Source organism: Orbicella faveolata, unplaced genomic scaffold (genome assembly GCF_042242905.1).
Source record: "Orbicella faveolata isolate gen_17 unplaced genomic scaffold, um_ofav_v1 contig_47, whole genome shotgun sequence".
In the NCBI taxonomy this organism is placed as follows: Eukaryota; Metazoa; Cnidaria; class Anthozoa; order Scleractinia; family Merulinidae; genus Orbicella; species Orbicella faveolata.
Genome location: NW_028301577.1, coordinates 21,279,040 through 21,300,648, shown reverse-complemented (window position 1 = coordinate 21,300,648; position 21,609 = coordinate 21,279,040). Strand labels below are relative to the sequence as shown.

The following is a 21,609-nucleotide window of genomic DNA, read 5'->3' as shown; positions in this document are numbered from 1 at the left end:
AACTTTGAGACCAGAAGCGAAAAGGATCCTGGGAAAGAGGTTACGTTGACAAGAGCGCCTGCGCACATTGGAGAAAACCCCGGCCGATGAAAGAGTTTGCGAGTTTGTGAGTTTGTGGGAAACTTCCTTACACTTTACTGAAGAATTAAAATGCTTTCTTCAGCTCTAAGGGTTGGATTTAGCCGGATTTCGATGGCTACCAAGAGGTGCCTCGTACCAACAATCAATGCAGGTATTTTTGTTATAGTACTTGATCATACTTTTCGTTCCTCGAAGACTTTCGTTCACGTGGAACTTGCAGTACGTGGATATTGTGGTTACACGCAAGGTGTTTAAAATAGTTTCACTGTATTGTGAAATTGCGTACCAAAGTTATAATTGTACAGAATGTGAATTCTGATTTTCAAATATTCCTTCGTATAAGAAAGCTGACGGGAACAAGTTTCGTGAAACCTGCATATCTTTTCTTGACAGTTCGAAGGTCACGCAAATAAAACAACCACACCGACAGTCCCACCCCCTCGGTAAAACCGGTTCGTTCGTTTTAGTGTTGTAAGCATTAGAGACAAATTGAACTGGCATGGCTGGATATTTTTTGGTTCCAAGCACATAACCAATAACAAGGGCAAAAAAATAAATTTTTATGAACCAGATCTAAGTTGTTGTGGAGATAGTTGCAATCATCTAAATGTGCTAGACTTTGGATTAAGCTATCTGGGTTCAGGTCCTGACCCAGCGACTTTGTTTTTTCTTGGACAAGGCATATTACCCTCACAGTACCTCTTTCCCTCCAGGGTGTGTAGATAAATATTGGTAATTTAATGCTGTTGATTATTCATTCAATATGTGTACATTTGTGATTTGCCAGAGTGATTACTTTTGGTTTGATATAGTAATTGGACCGAGTGGAGTACAATTCAGGGAGTAATAGGTGAGTAATTTCTAAATTGGATGAACTCGAAGCACGGGGCTGATTTGAAATTACTAGCATGATTACTCCCTGAATTGTACGACATGATGTCCAGTTACTAATTAATTGTATCAATAACAAATTTCTGAATTAAAAATGTCTTTTGAGAACTTCTTTTGAGCGAAAGTGTATGTTGTGCTTCTCATAAGTTTTGAAAACTGTAGGAGACATTACGAAGGAAGCCACTAAAGCGTGCGTAATTGAAGTGCCAGTCACATGGGTATCTAATTACAGGTATCTAATTACAAAAAGTTAAAATTGAATACCTGTAATTTGACACTCAGGTGATCGCGTGCCGATTACATGGCAAATAGTCATGTGGAGAACCAATCATGATTGTGAATTTTGTTATAGATATGCATGATTATGGCTTTAATTGCTCTTTGAATTTTCAAGTGCATGTACATGTAACAAGACATGCTACATGTATGCGGTTCTCTTTTGTGTTTTGTTATAATTCGAGTTATTGTTCATCTTACTTGAATCTCAGACGTCATCCTCGTGATGAATGGAAAAAAGTGTAGGTCTAAAAAATTGCTATATTTTAAACATTATTCATCTGATGTACTTTAAATGTCTTTATAGGTACATTCTCACGTTCCAACCAAACAGCAGCAGGTATTTGATTCTTTTCCATTATCATGGTCTTTTACCAATAGAAGAAGTAGCACAAGTGTATAGTACAATATGTGGGGAAAAGCAAAGGAAAATCACTTGACTGTACTTTAATTAACAAAGTGGTTTGTATGTAATTACTTCACCATGCAAAGAACAGAGAAATTATAAGAATATTATGCCAATATTCTTATATATAATATTATTGTATATAATATATAACATGATATTATATACAAATAATTTGTAAATACATGTATAATAATAAACACTCTTACATGTTATTGGATATTCCAGGCAAAGTGTCTTTACTTGTGCCATCATTATACATGTATCATCAGCTCTTGCTAGTTCTGAGTTTCTCTTCTGTTTTAGTATAAATCTACTGGAGTTCTATCACGAATGTCGTTTTCTGTTTGGCTACACTACTCACTATCTATTCTGTGATAGATAGTGAGTAGCGTAGTAGTGTGCCCTTGTTAACAAAATGATGGCCGCTTCTTGAAGTTATCTAAGTGTCTGAAGAGGATTTAGATAAAGTTTTGAACAACTACGTGTAGTAGATTTATACTAAAACAATTAGATTATTTGCTCTAAATTTCTATCACATGATAGTTGACTCGGGCTGCGCCCTCGTCACTTAACACATGATAGAAGTTTCAAGCTCATAATCTAGTTGCTTAATAGAAGTATGGGTTTTTACAGGGTATTTTTCCATCAACATAAATGAGAACTTTCTTTATCTGCTTCACTTCAGGAGACAACTGTGTCAAGTGGCATATCAAAGATGGTGTAGCTGTCGTCAGGTTTGATACTCCAGACTCTAAGGTGATTCTTGTTTTGTTGTAATGCAGGCTAAAAGTCATGGAATGGTAATATTTTCACCAGCAAAGTATTCATGTAAGCGTGCTAGTTGACTTACACTGTGGCTAAAAGGTGTCTAACCTAACAACACTATACAGGAAAGGAAACCAGGCCCAAATGTTGCTCTGTTGATCGTCACAGGACTGTGGATATGTGTCAAGATTCGAAACCATGTGCCCTTCCCAGAGTTTGTCTAATCACACAATCATGTAGTTAGCTTCTGCAGGAATTATCCATTCACTTGGTGTGTCTCCAAACAGTTCATTGAGTGGTTACATGCAATTGAAGTACCTGCTATATAAACTGTGTTTTGTTTCTCGCATTAGGTCAATGTCCTGTCTGAAAAACTCACCCGAGAACTGGTTGAGGTAATTTAGCAATGTTTTATTTTGGGCTTAGTTTGTCATTTCTATTCTTTCTTTTAGCATCTTTCTGTGACTACGTTTTTACAAGTGCCCCCTCTTCTAATAATCAGTCAGCTGTTCTAATAGGCTTGTTCACAATTATGCATCCCTCTATTGCATTGATTTAAGTATTATGATTCACAATTTGGGAATTTAGTTTTATTATTGTGCTGAGATCTGTTTTAGAAACAATTTTTGCCCATTAAATTGGTACAGTAGTTGGGGGGCAAAGTTGGAAAAAATAATTCCACAGTTTGAATATTCACCCCACAATATGTGTGATGAACACCCTTCCTTTTCAATAAGCACCCAGGCACTTAATGATTATTGATACCAGTACAAACAGTTCCTTTCATTTTGATGATTTTATTAGGTGATGCAAGATGTGGAAAACAATCGAGAGGTGGAAAGTGTTGTTCTTGCATCTTCAAAACCAGGCTGTTGGATTGCTGGTGCAGACATCAAGTAAGGGATTTTGAGTTTTTCGTTGTTAATAGTAATAACAACAATGACGATAACAATAACGATAACAACTTTATTAACATGTCTTTCATTCTAGTTCTTGTTTCGAATGCTTTAGCAAAGTGTAAGAAACAGCCCATAAGCTAAACAAATAATACTTCTGAGCATTGTGTAAGATATGTCGATCAATGAAAACGCTATTGCAAGAGCATGTTGACAAAATATTGTATTGCAATAAACATTTCTTTTTTCCTAGCATGCTGCTTGCAGGTGACACCTCACAGAAGGTAAGTGTACATATACATTTGTGTTAACATTTTTCATTTCATTTATTCAGTCCTTCTGATAGGGTACGATAGATAACCAGAAATTAGGTGAAATTCTCAGGGCAGATTAATTATGTGAGTTTTTTCTGAGCTATTTTAAGCTTGTTTTACTAGGTTTCTGAAGAAGAAAACCACTTTGGGCTGCTCCAAAGACAATTTGAACTCAAAGAAACAACAATTAAACAGCGATGTGTAAATTGGGATAAAAAGAAGACTTAAGGTGCTTGTCCACCGCGAACTTCCGAAGATGATTGATCACAGTGTTGCATGATGAACAAAAGATCTTCCTTTTCTCTGTGAGGAAGGGGTATTTTGTTGCTCTGTCTTTCACAGTTGAATTTCGAGCAAGGTGCGATTTTGTCTTTCAGTCAAAGAAACAGTAGGCGCTTTCAGCAGAGACTTGTCCACGAAGGACATTTGTTTTGTATTCCACAAAAGAAGCTACAGTTTGCAGTCAAACTAACAATACTTGGATCATATTGTTTTGAAATGTACTCAGTCTGGTAATTCTGATTGGCCCAAGCAAAGAAAGGGATTGTCTGCATTACACCAATAGGCAATTCTTTGAGAATGAAAACAAGTACTACCGGTATAGCCCAGACAACCAAAACCACCTTGGATTGCTGTTGTTTATGGAGTCGATGGTTGCAGAAGGTTTTTGAGGTTTTTTCAAAGCCAGATCATCTTGAAATGCCATGTAGATGCAGGATTTTTCCAGATAAAATGTTAGCTAATGGTTTATTTTGTTAAAATTGAGTGAATTGTCATGAAGCATGCAAGTGAATTCATGAATTGGGTGGTCGGATGCGATTTGAGGTCGATTGTGTGAAGTGGCACCATTGTGTAATAACAGAAGGCCTGTTTATTGAGCTAGTTTTTATGTAATGAAAACCATTAATTGAACAACATGCAAAGTTGCATCTCCTACCCCAGGGCTAGTGGATCTTGCAGTCGGGCTAGTGGACTGTATAGATGGGGTAATGGATTCAGTCCCTCACTTGCCCGATGGCAATGATTTTTTAGAACATTTGAATTACAGACGTACTTGTATAAGAAAGGAATTTCGGGGGGGCTAAAGGGAATGACTTTCAGGCTAGTACAGTGTACATCATAGTTACAGCTTGTCTGAAGGGCAAGCCTCCCCAAAATTATTTATTGTTGGAAGGTTTTTCTTCTGTTATCCTCTTTGTACCAAGTGTGGCACATGTGACCCCTGACCCTAAGGGTGGAGTCACATGCATATAGTTTAGTGGTTTGGTTGACCCCTAAGTTTGCCTTGTCCTTGGCCCAAGTGCATGATACAGATTTAACTCCAGGCTTTTAGCCAGGATTTGAAAAGTGGGCATCCAAAATGTGCTATAGGGCCTGCTCAAATGAACAATTAAAAAGGCAACATATGAAAAATAAAACGATTTGCTTTAATAAGTGGCCATCCACAGGATGCCTGGACATCCATGTGGCTAAAAGCTTGTTTCATTAGCTCTCTATCCCTCTCACTTAAGAAGGGTGCCCTGGTGGCTCCAAGGTGTTATGGATTTTTTTGAATGTTTGATGATTTTGTCATTGCGTACTCTTTTAAGAGGGTGGGTTGTTGGCTCATCATGTTACATCCCCAACACTGAGGACCAGATAGATAACTGTAACTTCAAATTACAAATCTGAGTTTCATTTCACCCTTAGGTGGCAGAAATTTCAGCCAATGGACAAAAAGTGATGCAACATATTGAGGTTTGTACATTGACAAGTGTGCTTTTGTACTAGAATGTTTCTCTTTCTCTCTTCCTGTATCATAATGTGCAATTTGTATTTCTGAGTAACAGACATCATTCTTCTCATGCTCAAAAATTCATTCTGTCCTTGCTGAAGTGAAGTTTTTAATTGGTGCCTCTCAACTTGAGGTTGATAAAAGTAAATTAACTGCTATTACAAGTTTGTAAAGTGGCTGCTTTGAGCATTAACCCTCTGTCTTTGCTCTGATGAAAGGCTAATCAAATAGACATCTTCACGAACTTGCTATGGCAATAGACCAATTTCAATAATATATTAAAATTCAACCTAACACAACAGACCTCAGCACAAGGCTCTGGGGAATAAACCCGATGAACTCTGTAGTTATTCCCCAGGGCCTCGTACTGAGGTCTATTGTTTTAGGCTGAATTTTAATATATCCATATTGGTCTATTGAATTTACATTATCAACTTCAAGTTGCTTTTGAAAAAATAGTTTGCTTTGATGAAGAGAGCTGTGAAACTTGACCAAGAAAATTCCATGCTTAGATGATGTGGTTCTAAAGTCACCTGTGTAGTATTTCTTTTTAATCTTGCAAGAGGTAAATTTTTGCATCTTATTTATTATCTTGACCAATATGAGAGATAACTTGTAGTGCAGGCGTTATTTTGGAGCGGAACAGTAGATAAATCAGGTTTTGGATGCCACCATCTTGGATTATAATGGGATGCTTGACCGTTAGAGGGTTGGTGCAGAGGCGGGGTGGGGGGTGGGGCACTTGAAATTTTTCCACTTAATGCCTACTCCCTTGGCAAATATATCCTCGCCCCAATCCTCAACAGTTACCAAATCCAAGATGGCGGCCTGATATGAAAATGTGCATTAAACACGCCCAAAATATGCCTGCACTGCAGACTACATTGTATATGAGAGACCACTCAGATATCTATCTAATCTTAATACTGCAGGATAGTGCCAAACCTTATATTGCAGCTATCATGGGAACTTGCCTTGGAGGTGGTCTCGAGGTAAAGTTTCAAAAGAAAAATTATCATGGCACTATAATTTTTGTAAATCATAACAGTTACTGAAAGATGTTGTTCATAGAGTCTTTGTATTTGTTGTACCAGCACCCGGACTTCTTCTTTACACTCCTTAGTTCCATGCAGAACATACATGTAAGTCTGTCACCATCACTTTCCATCTACATGTAATCCTGTTTTGGGCTGATTTGTTGGCAGCGGCCCAAGTCACATCTTTTTCCTTCAACTCTATCACTTGAGTGTGCCTCCATGACTGCATTGGCCTTCCCCTCTTTCATTTGCCTTGTGGATTCCACTCAACAGCTGCCCTGGCCATGCTACACCTTCAGGAACACATGGGCTTACTTGAGTAATATGTAGATGACACTAATGTGCCTTGAAAATGTCTTTTTTTTGTCAGCTTGCCTTGTGCTGTCACTACAGAGTGGCTGTTGATAATCCTGCCACTGTTTTGTCTGCCCCAGAAGTTATGCTTGGTTTGCTTCCTGGTGCTGGTGGAACTCAAAGATTGCCTAAGCTTGTAAGAACAGTTTTCTATTGTCGAGCTTAATAGATACAATCTTTGTCATGTTTTCAACATGGTTGACATCTTTGATCAAACCAATGATTATTAACATACATGTAAATTTAACATGAATATGGGTCCGTTCTGGTGTCTAATTTCTCAAGCAATGCCAAAACGAAATTGGAAAAACGAAACAGTCAGTATTTAACAGCTACATGTATTATTTCATATGCAGTAACTAAAAACACATTTTGTGCATCACATAATTATTATAAGATAATAAGAGAATGCTCTTAACAAAGTGTACTTCCTCGTTTTCTTAAACAAGCTGCAATGTATTTGTCATCACTGAATGTAAGACTGAGTTGGCTTTACTAAAAGATCGGGACGTAAACAACATGGGTTTTACTGGTCAGTCATTGTAAAGTAAGTTTGCTTCAAACAAAGAAAAATATAATTTTAAAAGAACAACTTTGGTTTTAAAGACTGGTGTGAAAGGCCCCTTCTGCAGTTTTAAATACTGCTTTTGAATAATTGCCATACATGTAGGTGACACTATTTTTGTTGTTATCGGTGCCTCAAAACATAAGTAGAGAAGTGCATGTAACAGATTGTGTCTTATCATGCCAAGTGGTTTTATTGTACATACATGTATCTGGTTTATTGTTGTATGATGTTTGACCATGATGACTGAGTCATTTGAGAGTCTCATCACCATTCTTCTACTGACAGGTTGGCCTTCCCGATGCTTTGGATATGATGCTAACAGGAAAGAACATCAAATCAAATAAAGCTAAAAGGATGGGCCTTGTTGATCAGCTGATCAAACCACTAGGTATTCTATTGTGACCAAAGAATTTATGATAACTTCTTACTGGTTTTCCATTGGTCTTTCTGCAGTATACAGTACACTGCACTCTGCTGTGTTTTGCTATGTGTCACAAGGCATTAGACATCGAGCTTTTCTGGTCTCATGCTACTATTCTCTACTCTATGACACACTGCTCTGTGCCATTCATTTTCTGCTTTGTCCTTCTCTATTCTACTGTACTGCACTTTGCAATTTGCACTCTGCTCTAAGCTTTATTCTCCTCTACTGTACTCATCTTTGCTTTATGCTTCTCTACTTTACCCTACCCTATCCTACCCTTCTCTACCCTACCCTACCCTACTCTACTCTACTCTACTCTATGCTTCACTACCCTAGCCTGCCCTGCCCTGCCCTGCCCTGCCCTGCCCTGCCCTGCCCTGCCCTGCCCTGCCCTGCCCTGCCCTGCCCTGCCCTGCCCTGCCCTGCCCTGCCCTGCCCTGCCCTGCCCTGCCCTGCCCTACTCTGCTCTGCTGTGCTCTTTTGTACTCTACCCTACTCTGCTCTGCTCTATTCTTCACCACTTTACACTACTCTGCTGTCAGTACCTCTGGGCTGAGTTGTACTGTTCTCTGCTTGCTCTGCATTACTCTGCTCTAGTTACAATGCAGTATTTTGCACTCTTGGTTCTACTGTCAACTGGATGAATGTTTTTGTTACTTTGTTTCCAGGTCCTGGTCTCAAGGCTCCTGCAGAGAACACCTTACAGTACCTTGAAGATGTTGCAGTCCAGACTGCTAAGTAAGTAACAAGGACATTAATAAAAATGTTATCATGTCAGTCCTTCCAACTGTCATGATTTTAGTCAACATCAGTGTTTTTTAAGAAAGTTAAACCAAATCAATGCACAGGACTGGGATGTGGTAGTAAGGTACAAGCATGTCGGTCTTTAAGTCAAGGGGTGTAGCATATCAGGCTACTGGTGCTTAGCTCTGATTCTGTCCACAGCGGGAAGCAATTTTTAGGGCTCACTTGCATGATGCTGTCATCTGACTACATTATATTACTACCAGAATTCACTTTGTTTCTCCTTTACTATTTAAATTTTTAAACCATAGTGTGGTTTAGATAACTTACAATAATTGTCATAATTAACATATGAGTAAAGAGAAAATGTGAAGGATTGTGGTAGTTGTAGTCAAATGATGCCGTAATGCAAATCACTTATTGGTACTTCATCTAGTTCATTACAAGCTGCCCACAGCATTCTCCCCCCCCCCCCCCCCCCCCCAACAACTTCACTGCTATTAATTTTGTAATGAATTAAGGATACCATTAACCACTTTTACCTGTTCCATGTTTAGGAGTGTGGCTAGGGGTGCTATAAAAGTAGATAGGTCACATTCATGGGCAAACATGAAAGGTAACTTACATGTACAGTGCTGATAATTAAGGATTTAGTTAGTCTAGTTCTCAAACTGCCTTTATTGAAGTGTAGATATCAACTGTCAGATGGAACACGCATGCTAAAATACATGTAAGCAACAATTACTCATCATTTTGGAAGGAAAAAATTAAATGGTATAGATCCAGTTCTCATTAGCTTGCAATGTTGGACTAACAGAGCACAAAATTGAAGAAAATAGATTCCGCCATTCCTTATATCCTTCCTGAATGAGGCTAGGAATGCATACCTCTGCTGCAGGTAGTTGAAATCTGTAGAATTTTTATATCCAGTTCCTGATGAATCTGGTAACAATCTTTTAATTATGGACTTGGCTGCATTTGTGAGTACTTAGATTGGAGTTATTTTGATGACAGGTTCATTATGTGTTCATACTTTTCCTTTTAGACTTACAATACAAAATAACAACAGACACAGAATTTGGAAGAAACTATGTATTCAAGAAGGCCAAAGAGACGGTAAGTTGACCCATAACCAAATTTTAATCTTGTCCAACCATTCTGTTATCAAAGTACTAACAGCGCACATTACATGTATTCCAACCGTTTATTTTTTCACTTTTCGTTTTGTACTGTGTACTTCATAACTCCTATTCTTAGTACTAAATTTTCAAAGCTGTGGCTATGTAAGATTGGTGTAGTCCAACAGTGTCACATACATTGCATTTAGACTGTGCAGAAGAACATCTACATCCCAATGGGATTCAAATCCTGGGGTTTTTCACACACTGGTTTCACACTTGAAGTACTGAGCTACAAGAGATCTGTGGCAAGCTTTTTCTTTAACTAGCTGTATATTTTATGATGTCGCAGTGACAATAATGTTATCACCTAGCCAGAGGATTCATTAAGAGCTGGGTACTGGGCAAATTGACCAGCTGTGATGATAATTTTGCCCGCCTGATTTGACCATATAGAAGAAAGTTTTTCTTATATAGAAGTTGGGTTCAAAAAGTTTTGCCCACCTGTGAAAACCAGTTGCCCTCCTGTTGAAAATGTTTGTGAAACCCTTTACCAAGCTCACCAGAGTGTAACCTTTTATTTATTCCTTGTCAGGTTATGAAGAAGACAGGAGGTCTCTATCCAGCTCCTTTGAGAATTATTGATGTAAGTCAAACATTCCATGATCTCTTCTGACAGTTCAGAAGAGGTTTTTCCTTTACATTTTTTATGAAACTTGTTCAGATGGTGGTGGCAATGCTATTTTTTTTTTTGTTTCTTTAATGGACCAAATTGAGTTCAGTTTGTCATGAACACTTACTTTTCCTCGGTAGGTTGTTAAGAATGGTATGGAGAAAGGTCAGCCAGAAGGTTACAGGAAAGAGGCTGAGGTTGGTAATCAGCAGTGCTTATAATTACATGATCTGTAAGAAATAGAAGGGAAGTGTTTCCACAGCTTTTTCGAGTTCTCCTAAACTTTCACGAGTGTTTCTATAACTGGATAGAAAAACGGAGAACATGTTTTCTATTTCTTTTAGAAAACACCACAACAACAAAAAGAAAAACAACTTGTTAACTTTGAATATCAAAGTGTAAATTCTCATTGCTTGTGCCATCATTATGTCAACAGCTTGTGCTAGTTCTCTGTTTCTATCGAGTTAACACGATTTTTAACCAATCAGCGTGCATATTTTCTAAGGACTGTTTTCTAAAATACAATACAATAAAAACTTTATTGACACTCCTTAAAGAGGACTTTTCATGGACAATTGATGTAAATTTTAAAGTCAATGTAAGTGAAAATGATGGTGTTTGTAAAAATTACGATAATACAATGACAAATAGTACACTTATTACACTTGAAAAAAAAATACTTAGTGCTGATTGGCTAAAAAGGAGTTCAGGTAACACCAACACAAATTTTGAACATCAGTGCAAATTACAAGAAGATATCCAAAGTAAGTACGAAGACACTCTGAATAATTCAGAGTGTCTTCGTACTTAATTATTAAGCAATTTTAAGCAAGAAATTCTGAACTGAATAAAGGTCAGCTCAAGACTTCTGGCTGATAACAGCAAGCATTTGGCCACCAGCTTATACTATCATTTTTGGAGTCTATAGTGAAGGTGTTGGCCAATAATGCTAATATACTGCTTATGGTGAAATTTTGTGTATGTACAAGAATTTGTCCACATAGCATGCATGTGCGTTTTCCCACCATTCAGTGAAGTGATCGTAAAATCGATGATCATTTCAAACAGAGCTTGATGACGAACCAGAGCAACAATTTGCAGAAGATTGTTTCAATCAATTAAAAAAAAGAGCCGTCCAAGATGGGTGTCAAGTGAAGGAAAAATGTCGAAGCCAGCATTGAACCAGTGGATCTGACTAGCATTGTTCGGCGGCTTAACTCGACAAATAGGTTTTCCTTGTTAACAAAAAGGTAATAAAAAGAAGAGCAAAAAAAGAAAAAAATGGAAAAATCTGGGATTTGAACCGACACTCTGAGGAGAATTTTACTGTGTGCATGTGCCTGCACGTGCTTTAATCACTTGCGCCATGTTAGAACGTACTAATACAAAGTCGAAAATTTAAATTAATGATTTCCTCTTTTTCCACCTCATTGCGTTCATTGTGCAGGCTTTAATACTTTGTCCTGGTTTTTCTCAGAAACAAAGTGCAAATCAGCCAAACAAAACACAGGCAAATGTTTTACTACAGTAACTAATTAATTGAAAAGCACATGCAAAAGTTCAGGCACTTTTGAAGGAAAAAAGTTTCACCCGAAAAAGTCTCTTACGTCAGTCGTGCACCAAGCTATTCAATTGTTGATGATCTGTCAGTGAGGTAATAATTGAAACTACGTGTATTGTAACCTGACGTGGGCGCAATATTGAACTCTGACATTTTTGTCGTCTTTCAGGAATTTGGTGAATTAAGTCAAACAAGCGAAGCCAAAGCCTTGATGGGTCTGTTCTTTGGTCAAACTGAATGCAAAAAGAATCACTATGGTGAACCCAAGAGACCAGTCAGGTACACCTGTAATTCTTCAATATGGATTATTTATTGTTTTTGTACAGTGAAAAAAAGAAATGTCTATTCCAAAATCACACCAAACATCAGTTGAAAGTCTTTTTATCAAAAATAGTTAAATGATCGTGTGTTGACCTGTTTTTCTTTCTCTTATTGTTAGAACTGTTGCTGTTCTTGGTGCTGGTCTTATGGGTGCTGGAATTGGCCAGGTAAGTTATGGAAAAGCTTTTATTAAGACTGTAAGTAAAGAGCAACATGAGCCAAACGGCTTGAACTGAACAGGAGAACTGTAAATTTACTGAATTATACACACGTAAAAACCCTGAGATCACCCCACATTAGCAAAGACAACGGCTGCCCAGCAATTGTCTCACGCTCTTTGCTTCAATTGCATTTAGCCCCATAAGCCCCATACAGGGTTTAAAAAAACTTGAATTTCACCTTGCCCTTCAGACAAGCAGCTCTTAAATTTTGCATAATAGAAAAATGTCAATATCTCTGAAAGAAAAAAAGATATTTCAAAAAGAAAAATGCCATTCTTCTGTATTTTGAAAGGCCTTTCTAGTAAGCAGAAATTATTTGTCATGTCATATACACTGTAAATGTAATTTATGTTTGTGAGCTAATAAAAAATATTGATTGATTGATAAAACATCAAACTCAAGGTTCACTTGGAGGGATTAGTTGCCTGATGAATAGTGGCTTGGATGCCAGATCAAGCAGTCTGAATTAGACTTGAATCCAGGGGTATATTAATCTGGAATGGACTACATGAAGTTTTATATCTAGCAAAATAAGCACCATTCTAGTGGGAAAAAATGTAGTTAAGCACCAGACTTGGCCTATCTAAAGTAAATAATAACAAAGTCATTGGTACATTAGTAATTATTTCAATTTGTTTTTCACTTTATCGGCCAATATATTATTCTCAACAACACTTCAAAAAGCTGTCAGTGTTCTTGTATTTGCTTCATATCATTGATAGTTTCGAAGATTCTACTGTATAAAATTCACTTATGGATCACAGTTATATTCAACCTCTTTACCAACAGGTTAGTCTTCAGAAAGGTCATCATGTGATATTGAAAGACAACATCCAAGAGGGACTCACACGTGGACAGGAACAAATCTTTAAGGGGTATGTCAGCAAAAGCACTGGAATCACATGATTTTTTGATTTATGTTATGCTATCTCTGCCATTCAGTTTTCAAATGTTTCTCTGTCAAACATTTCTTTAATTATTTTTCCTTAATTTTGTTTTCTCAGTGTTTGGTGATACTACATTTCAATACCCACAATGTCTTAGTTTATGGCTTTCATTATTCTTATCACTTGCTTGCTTGCTTGAAAGGAATAAATCAGGAATCTTTCCTCTTTACTTCTCTTTTCTATTGTCATGCAGAGTATATTGAATTGAATTGACACAAATGTTTTTTTTTTTGTCCTGCAGATTAAATGGTCGTGTGAAGAAGAAGGCAATGACATCGTAAGTGCTGTTTACTGTAAATAACAATGTACATGTACATGTAGCTCCACCTTCACAAAATTAATTATCTTCCTTAAGGTCATTCCACTGAAATAGGACCTCCACTGAGATTTTTGTGAAACTTTGCGTATTGATTGTTTATATTATAGGAACTTAAATTTTGAAATAAAAATGAGGGGTCCCCATGTTCGTTTAGGAGCAACAGCACCTTGTTTATACCCATATAAATCCTTATAATAACATCATGATTGTAATCACGATTGCTTGCTAACTTCACGTTTCCGACGATTGCTTTTTGTCCTACACTGAGAATTGGTCCATATTTATTTTACACAGAGAAATTTATTACTCAATTCAAAACAACAGAAAAAACGATAGGTCACCATACTTGTTTGCAAGAAAATGACGATTTACCTCTATGGCAAGGTCCAGCTGTAAACAAAAAGCCGCCATTTTTTAATGCGCTTGCACTAATCACGCGTGAAATTATGCACAGTAGGGATGCGCAATGCAATACTGGGGAATGACCTTAAAATACATGTAGCTCTAGTCATACATCCCAAGATGTTCCTTGAGCCTTTCCTGAGTAAAACATTGAGTAAAAAAATAACAGTAGAACATTTTTGTTTCCTGTAGATTTGAGAGAGATCATATGATGTCTAACCTGTCTGCGCAATTAGACTTCAGCGTAAGCTTTTGATTTCTGATTTTGTTTTGTTTTTTTTTTTGTTTCCACAAGAAATAACACTTCAAAATTTTAATTAAGACTAACTGCCTGTCGTCATGATCACATTCCTAATGCACAGTGCCCTGATTATTCTCAAAATGCAGAACTTTCAGAATGCTGACATGGTGATTGAAGCTGTCTTTGAGGATCTCAACATCAAACACAAAGTTATCAAGGAGATTGAAGAGGTCTGGCCAATGGTTCTAATATGTAATTATATGACTGTATGATTAGGTAGATGGTTAAGTCTGCATCAGGCCAGTGGGCCATACAGCAGGAGCCTATCCCAGTTTCTGTAGCATGAAGTGACTAGGAGTATTTCTACTCCCCCCTGGATGGGATGCAAGTCAAATCACAGGATTACCTCCTATTTGCTGGTATCCATTTATACACCTGGGTAAAGAGAGGGACTTGTCTTCGTCAAGAACATGATGCAGTGACCCCAGCCAGGGCTCAAATTTGGACCACTCAATCTGGAGCCCGGTGCAGTAACCATTTAGGCCACTGTGCAGCTACTACATAATTAAGAAGAGATGGTGTTTAAAATGATTCTTTTTCTTAATTAATTATAATAATTACTCAATAACTAAATGACATTTTTGTTTTCATGCAGGTCATACCTGAACATTGTATATTTGCTTCAAATACATCAGCCCTCCCCATACATCAGGTTAGTATTACATGTATGTGATAAAAATTTAATGTTCTGCATATTTCTGCATTTCTAGACATTTCAATAATACTATGCATTGCTAGTAATTATTCGTTGCCGTACTTTTACATAATTATAAGAAATATTAAATAAATGTTATTTTTTTAGATTGCACAAGCAAGCAAGAGACCAGAAAAGGTAACCAAGTAATAATTAATTATCAAATTTACTTTCCTGGAATGCATTAACTCTGTAACCTTAATATGGCTCAATAACCTACTTAGCTTTCTACATGTATGGTCCGATTTCATATGTCAAACATTTGTTCAGCATATTTGTTCTTCTGGCCAGTTTACTTGAAACATCTTACCAGGTTTTCTTATCCATCTTTTATGTAGGTTATAGGAATGCATTACTTCTCTCCAGTCGATAAGATGCCTCTTTTAGAAATCATTACTACAGATCAAACTTCTAATGACACAGCTGGTAAGAAGTGCTATTTTACTATAATTATTAATTATTTCATTGTCTAGTTTTTAAATGAACTTAGGTGTAAGATATGGTACATCTGGCTGGAGAATTTAATAATCATGTTGATTCCTTTGGCAAGACAATTTACTCTTCCAGTGCCTCTCATTCTCGTAATCCAGGAATTAAATGGTTACACAAAGGTATTAATTTGTTTTGAACTGTAATTGACAGCAGGGACTTATACATGGGGAGTGGTGAGACTTTTGTGACCACCCTAAGGGGAGATGGGAGGCTAGGATAGAATATTCAGCAGTCAGAAAGAGTATAATTAACCAGGGCATCAAACATCTGCAAGTCTCATATGCTTTTAAAATTGCTCAAATTTTTGTGAAGGTAGATGAGAGATTTTGTTTGTTTCTGATGCACTGTTTGCATGCCCCTACTATGTTTGAATTGCGGTATGCTTGTGATGTACAATGTAGTCAATGAAAGACATTCATATACAGTTTTAGTCAATACATGTATCTTGTTTCAGCCTCTTGTTGACTGTCCCACACATTTTATTCGTACCAACTTTCATACATTTAATTGTTGTTGTTCATTTTGATTTGTTTGTCTTGTTAAATCTTTACCTTTCAACAGCTGCTGCTGTTAGTGTTGGTCTGAAGCAAGGCAAGACAGTCATTGTTGTCAAGGTGATTGTAAATGCTTAAATTGTGATGCTTTTATAACTGAAATTAGCGATAGCAAAATTACTTCTTGGTGATTACTTTCTTAGCTTGTAGTCTCGATCAGCAAGGTTACTCACTGAATATTAAAGATCACAGCTGTATCAAGTTTTCAATTGGTATTTGCAAAAATAAAGTCTGAAAAAAAATTAGGCATTTTGACCTCAGCGGTATTGGTGCAGTGCTCTACCTACTGAGCTACACTGTATCAAGTCAACTGTGAGTTGGTCATGTCTCAAGGTCATAACAAACATGTAGATAGTGAAGATATGCAAGTGAATTATTTTGTTTAAATAAATGATATTTCATATTTAATAATTATATTGATTTCATGCTCTTGCATACATGTACATGTTTCATTGAAGACTAACAGCAAACATTTCTGGTTATTTTAGGATGGCCCTGGCTTTTACACCACAAGAATCTTGGCTCCAACATTAGCTGAGGCAGTAGCTCTTCTTCAGGTGTGCACGTTACTTGATGTTATTTTATCTAACAGGACCACCCAGTTCTATTCTTTTTGAGCTTCTTGTTTACAGTAAATTGGGAGCATACCATTTGATTACCTTTTAATATTATGGGTGACAAATTATGCTTACAATCATGGGCTTTTGACTTGTTTACTGTATCAAGAAATTTCGCACCAAAGTTGCAATTGCAATTTTGCAATTTCACAAGTGAAATTAGAAATTAACACTGATCAGAAATTTCACGCCAAAATTAGGGGGTAATTTGTCACCTATGATATTACAATTTTAATTAAATTTGTACCAATTAATTTCTCCTTTTAGTAGAGAACGTAATAATTTCTTTGTCATTCATCTTTTGTTGTAGGAAGGAGTAAGCCCAAAGAATTTAGATAACCTTACCAAGTCATTTGGTTTCCCCGTTGGATCAGCTACTTTGGCTGATGAGGTAGGAAAATTGGTTTTTGTAACTACACAGATGAACGGATGCGCCATTTCCAAGTGGCCATTTCCCTGTGGTTCAAAATGAGTCCTAATCTTAAGAATTCATGTTGATAAAATGTTTGATTTGCACAAAAATGAGCATCCATATTTTGCATGAAGACACGTGTTGATACAGGTAAAAGGACACTCAATAATGGCATATTGTTAGATAAACCTTTATCCATAAAATAGTAAATTATATTACAGTAAGTCGCAGCCACACAGAGTGAAAATCTGTCACAAAATATTTCAGGAGATACCTAACTTACCTTATAACAAACCAATACATTGTTGACAAAAATAGTGACTCCTCATTTTCTTTGCATAAGTTTGTCTGACGTGTGCACTCACCGTCAGTAATGTTCAGACCCTCATGATCAGTTGTAAAATGCCCTAATACGTCTGTGAGTGTTTAAGACTAAATAATGACCAGTAAAATGCTGAAAAGCTAAGGAGCTCGTTTTGTCTATCTTCAGGTGGGTATTGATGTCGCAGCCCATGTTGCAGAGGATCTTGGTAAAGCTTTTGGTGAAAGGTTAGTGGAAGCTTAGAGAGTGTATCATCAATGACAAAAAAATTAAGTGACATTTATACATGTTTTGATTGGGATCGTAGTAAGCCCTATGATTTTAAGGTGACAATCATTTCCATCTGAGCATGTTGAGAGTGTGCCAGAAAAATTATGGTACCAGTGATGCACTGTATCTATTGCCATACTACTACATGTAGCTATTGAGTTGTAAAATGATTTGTAAATTCATGACCTTTCTGTAAATTTGAGTTTCTCTTTGTGACTGCTGTCAATGTTTTCTGTGGTTTCTAGATTTGGTGGTGGTGATCCAGGAGTCTTAAAGGCAATGGTTGCTGGAGGACATTTAGGTATGATGGTTTTTGGATGGGTACAAGTCAACTCAATAAGCCTTTTTAGCACTCAATGGTCAGATAAATGTCCAACATTAATTTTTTTTTAACATCACCGCCTGTTTTATTGTTCAAGGCGAGTAGGTTTACTCTTATTAATTTTATATTTCCATACAATGGAAAGTCTCCTGAGCACTCCTTTATTTCAAGGTTTTTTAGAGGTTACAGTGTATGTAAAACTCCTTAGTGCATGTTTTTACCTGTTAACTACCAAGTACATCATTCAACTTTTAGGAAGAAAATCTGGAAAAGGCTTCTTTGTGTACACTGGGAAAGGTGGCAAGCGTGAGGTGAGTGAACCTTTTTGATTTTGTACATGTACCATGCCCATCTCAAAACAATGTCCCTTAAAATTGCCTTATTATATAGCTTGTAACTTCCATTCCTGTCACCCTACATGTACACATTTGACAGGTTCAAGGTCAGTACACATCTAAATGAAATATCAGATAATGGCAATATGATCCACTCTGCAGAGTTAATGATGTTACCACTGTTATATCTAGTATTTAGGCAACTCATTAAGCCTCCATGATTGCTTAGGTCAAACCGTCTTCCTGGAACCCTAGGGGCTTCATCGTAGGACAGAAAAGCCTGTTCGAATCCTTGTTTTCATACGACCATGTACATGTGATCATTCTCAACTTTTTTCAGATCAATGGTGAAGCAGAGAAGATCCTTAAAGAATTTTCCATTCCCAAGAAGGGAAGGTTAGTTAGCTTTCTCTCAATTGAAACAATCAATTATGTGACAGATGCAGTATTTCTAGTGCCATCCATGGAAGTTTCCAGAGCAATAATCTTGGAGTGGTTTTAAGTGAATTGCACAGATGGCTTGCAATTATGTTGTGTCAATGGCATTTCTTGTTTTCCTATCAGGTCTCTTTCATCTGACATTCATTCAATTTTTTGTTCATTTATTAAGTAAACATTATTCTAGGTGGGGACAATGTGTTGTGTTCTTGTGCAAGACACTTTACTCTCCCAGTGCCTCTCTCCACCTAGGTGTATATATGGGTTCCAGTGAATTATAATACTGGGGTAAACCTGCGATGGACTACCATCCCATCCAGGGGGGAGTATAAATGCTCCTAGTCACTTCATGCAACAGAACCTGGAGATACAAGTGCCAGCCTGATGGGCCACTTGGCTTGTATGCAGGCTTTACAGATGAGCAAATGGGATGGGTAGTAGATATGTAAATGAGTAGAACAATATCCTAGCGATACTGTAAAAGTAATACAATTCAAATGTAGATTGTTCTTTTCACAGTCATGAACCTGAGGAAATCCAAATGAGACTAGCATGTCGTTTTGTCAATGAATCTGTTCTATGTCTTCAAGAAGGAATTTTAAGAAATCCAGTAAGTAAAGGGTACATTGCAAAATAAATGTTGATCTTACAAGCAGGAGCAGTGATTGTTGTATTTCTGCCCCCTAAACTGATCTGCCCTGTTAAGGTGCAATTTGAACCGATCCTTTTGCACAATAATTTTCTCTCCATACTGACTGCCTTACATTTTGTCATCTATGTTAGTTTTGGGAATTTGTGGACAGTATCCGTCAGTTTATTCTCGTCACCTGTTTGTTTGGCACTGTATTGAGTTTGAAGGGAGAAATAGGATGTGGATCACTCTTGAGAATAAATAACTGATATCTGGTATTGCTTTGTTTCTCATGTTACGCTAGCCTGCAAACGCAGACAGAGGCTAATCTTACATTGTCATTACCACACTGTTGCACTGTCACGGAGGCTAATGTTTTGCAGGCTAATGTTACATTGTCTTGAAATAATTCATATAATTTTCTTTTTTCAAGGTTGATGGTGACATTGGCGCTGTATTTGGTCTTGGATTCCCACCTTTCCACGGAGGTAAGTTAATCAATTATATTACTGCTCTCCAGGTCTTCAAACATTTTTCATCATCTTACTGTGAATTATACCAGCATGGCTCTTGGCTGCAACCAGAGAGCATTTTAGATCAGAAAACAGTCTTGCTTTCATAAAAAGGTGCAAGTCATAACATTCATACTCTAAATCAAGTCTAGCTTGTTTTCAAGCCCCTAAGCAGAATTGCATAGGGTAACTATGTATTCTAGCCAATTATACAAGCATTAACTACAATCTGGATGTAACACTGGAGACAACCTCTGAAGGTACACTCAGTGATCTGCCTCCCCAGAATTTTAGACTACAAGTAGTCCTTCTTTCACTTAGTCCATCGAATGTGACCATAAATAAACGGTGAGAAAAAAATGGCCATGCAAAATCTTTTCTTGCAGTTTATTTATGTCACATTTGACAGAGTAAGCAATAGGGACTACTTGTAGTCTACCGAATTTAATCATGACAAATTCCTAATCTACTTTGCTATTTTCGTTTTTCAGGTCCTTTCCGTTACCTTGACACCTATGGGGCAGACAAGTTTGTGGAAAGAATGCATAGATTGCATGAAGCAATTGGTGGAGATCGTTTTGTTCCATGTCAGATGTTGTTAGATTATGCTAAAGATCCAAGCAAGAAATTTCACAAGAGATAATATGTTCTGATCATCATTGCATTGTTGTGAATTGCTGGCCAGAACACTTAAGCTGTTAGAAGATAAAACCTTCAAAACAGCAAGACTGTCTGGTTTTTTTACTGTCAGAAAATGATGTGGACTGGCAAAGATTCCGTCAATTTTTTTTATTGGGTACTCCATACAAAGGATTTTTTGACAGCCTCTGTTAAATTTCTCTTAGCATTTCTCTGTGGCAGCCAAGCTTGTGGAGCTCAAACTACGTTTGTATGCACAGGAACTGAATAAAGCCACAAAATAACTTCATGAAGTTCTCAGTTGTCTTCAAAACTGTTAGTATTACAGTGAATACTTGAACCGGGCCACTTGGAAAAGAGTTAACCAATCAGAACATTACTCTCAGGAGAACAAAGGATAGAGGTCATTTTCTCAAATAAACCAATAACATTAAAGAAGACCAACAATATTGAAAAACAACAACAACAACAACAACAAAAACAAAATTGAAAACACAACAAAATGTGCAGTGTTGCGAACGTCTTTGGAAACTTTGCCATTTTAGTTAATGTCAATCAGTTTCTACGGTTTCGCTTTAATTGTCACAAAATGAGTTTCCAAGCTAAATTTTTCGAGCAAGATTTATAATTGTTATAATTTGCCATCAATGACTGAATCTCTAAGAGTGTATATAACGCACAGGAGTTGATAGTGTTGGTCATGTTTTCATGTCAAGCAGACCGTGACCTGCCATCACAAGAAGCTACCAGTCTAGTGTTCTCAGTTTACATTTTGATTGTTTAGATTTCTTCTTGGTGACCCGGTTTGAGTAATCGCACTGCAGTGTTATTCTTTGGTAATTAGTATTACAGGAATGTGATTCTGAATGTAATTAATTTAAAACCAAGACAATGCAAATAAACAGCAAGAAAGAAGAACCAATGAAGCGAAAACAACAAGGCCCTAACAGATGTCTCCCCCTCTACCTATCTGAG

General features: G+C 37.0%; 1 protein-coding gene across 1 annotated transcript; it reads left to right on the top strand.

Annotated features, from left to right (window-relative positions):
- The first annotated feature begins 55 nt into the window (after positions 1–55).
- On the top strand, positions 56–20,923 carry LOC110067618 (trifunctional enzyme subunit alpha, mitochondrial-like). The gene is made up of 34 exons (XM_089279018.1): positions 56–232; positions 1,556–1,588; positions 2,343–2,413; positions 2,776–2,817; positions 3,227–3,318; positions 3,572–3,602; positions 5,322–5,369; positions 6,339–6,398; positions 6,814–6,933; positions 7,651–7,753; positions 8,458–8,527; positions 9,091–9,149; positions 9,579–9,649; positions 10,247–10,297; positions 10,465–10,521; positions 12,055–12,164; positions 12,325–12,373; positions 13,217–13,302; positions 13,616–13,651; positions 14,288–14,339; positions 14,483–14,566; positions 14,992–15,048; positions 15,199–15,228; positions 15,429–15,516; positions 16,144–16,196; positions 16,625–16,693; positions 17,064–17,144; positions 17,656–17,714; positions 18,003–18,058; positions 18,335–18,390; positions 18,755–18,810; positions 19,372–19,462; positions 19,917–19,971; positions 20,487–20,923. Exons 1-34 carry the CDS (start codon positions 151–153, stop codon positions 20,636–20,638), a joined length of 2,310 nt encoding a protein of 769 aa, XP_089135144.1. The 5' UTR covers positions 56–150; the 3' UTR covers positions 20,639–20,923.
- Positions 20,924–21,609: the final 686 nt, after the last annotated feature.